The 732-nt window shown below is 55.6% G+C and overlaps 1 protein-coding gene across 1 annotated transcript in view; it reads left to right on the top strand.

The window, feature by feature from the left end:
• Window positions 1–384: 384 nt before the first annotated feature.
• LOC104496316 (R3H domain-containing protein 2-like) overlaps window positions 385–732 on the top strand; it is a gene marked incomplete at its 3' end in the record, with an annotated part of 14241 nt that continues 13893 nt past the window's right edge. The window contains exon 1 of the mRNA XM_010139408.1: window positions 385–552. Coding sequence (XP_010137710.1) covers window positions 385–552 — 168 coding nt within the window. The remainder of the gene's footprint in view (window positions 553–732) is intronic.

Here is a 732-nt window from a genome sequence, read left to right as displayed (position 1 = left end):
CTCGTTAGGGCTACCCTCAGCCTCTCCCTCCCATCAAGGCAGTTAGAGGGCAGAGGGCTGCGATGGGAAACTCTGTGTATATCAGCGGCTTTGTTCAGCACTGCTAGTGTCTGCAGAGCCCCGGTGAGAATCGTGGTGCTCCTGCAAGGTCCCTTGGAGGGGGAGCCCTGCAAGGGGCTGGAGCCAAGGAGAGGAGTGGGCCAACTGTCACTGGAGTGCTTCCTTTGGGGTCTTTATACACAGGATGAGTTACAAGGAGCTTATAACCTATATGTACAAGAGTTTGTGTTCCAAAGAGAAACTCTCCTCACCTCCTGACTCTCTTCTCCCCCTTCTGTCACCTCTTCTGGCAGGTGCCCATTGCTACGTCGTAGGGCTCTGAAGATGTCAAGCAGCAACACCACACAGGAGTCACTGGAAATAATGAAGGAGTCTGAAAAAAAGGTGGTTGAGGAATCTGTGAACAAAACCAAATACGTATCCAGGTCACCAAGCAAGGAGGAGGTGGAGAAGGATGGCGGGGAGGAGGTCAGCATGCGCCAGGAGTCTCAGGTAAGCGGACAGACAGGCGGGCGGTCCCTTCCGCCAGCTTGTGGACCTGGGCCCTTTCCTTCTGCTTGGCAAACAAAAGCCAGTCACTCTCCTTTCGGGAAGGGGCCCAGCCTGCACTGCCACCTCCCAAGAGGGTGCCACGCTGGACAGGCAGTGGTGTTCCCAGGCTGCTCTCTTTCC

The sequence above is a fragment of the Buceros rhinoceros genome, unplaced genomic scaffold (assembly GCF_000710305.1).
Source record: "Buceros rhinoceros silvestris isolate BGI_N320 unplaced genomic scaffold, ASM71030v1 scaffold21317, whole genome shotgun sequence".
In the NCBI taxonomy this organism is placed as follows: Eukaryota; Metazoa; Chordata; class Aves; order Bucerotiformes; family Bucerotidae; genus Buceros; species Buceros rhinoceros.
Note: the sequence above shows the minus strand (reverse complement) of the source record. Positions and strands in the feature narration are given on the sequence as shown.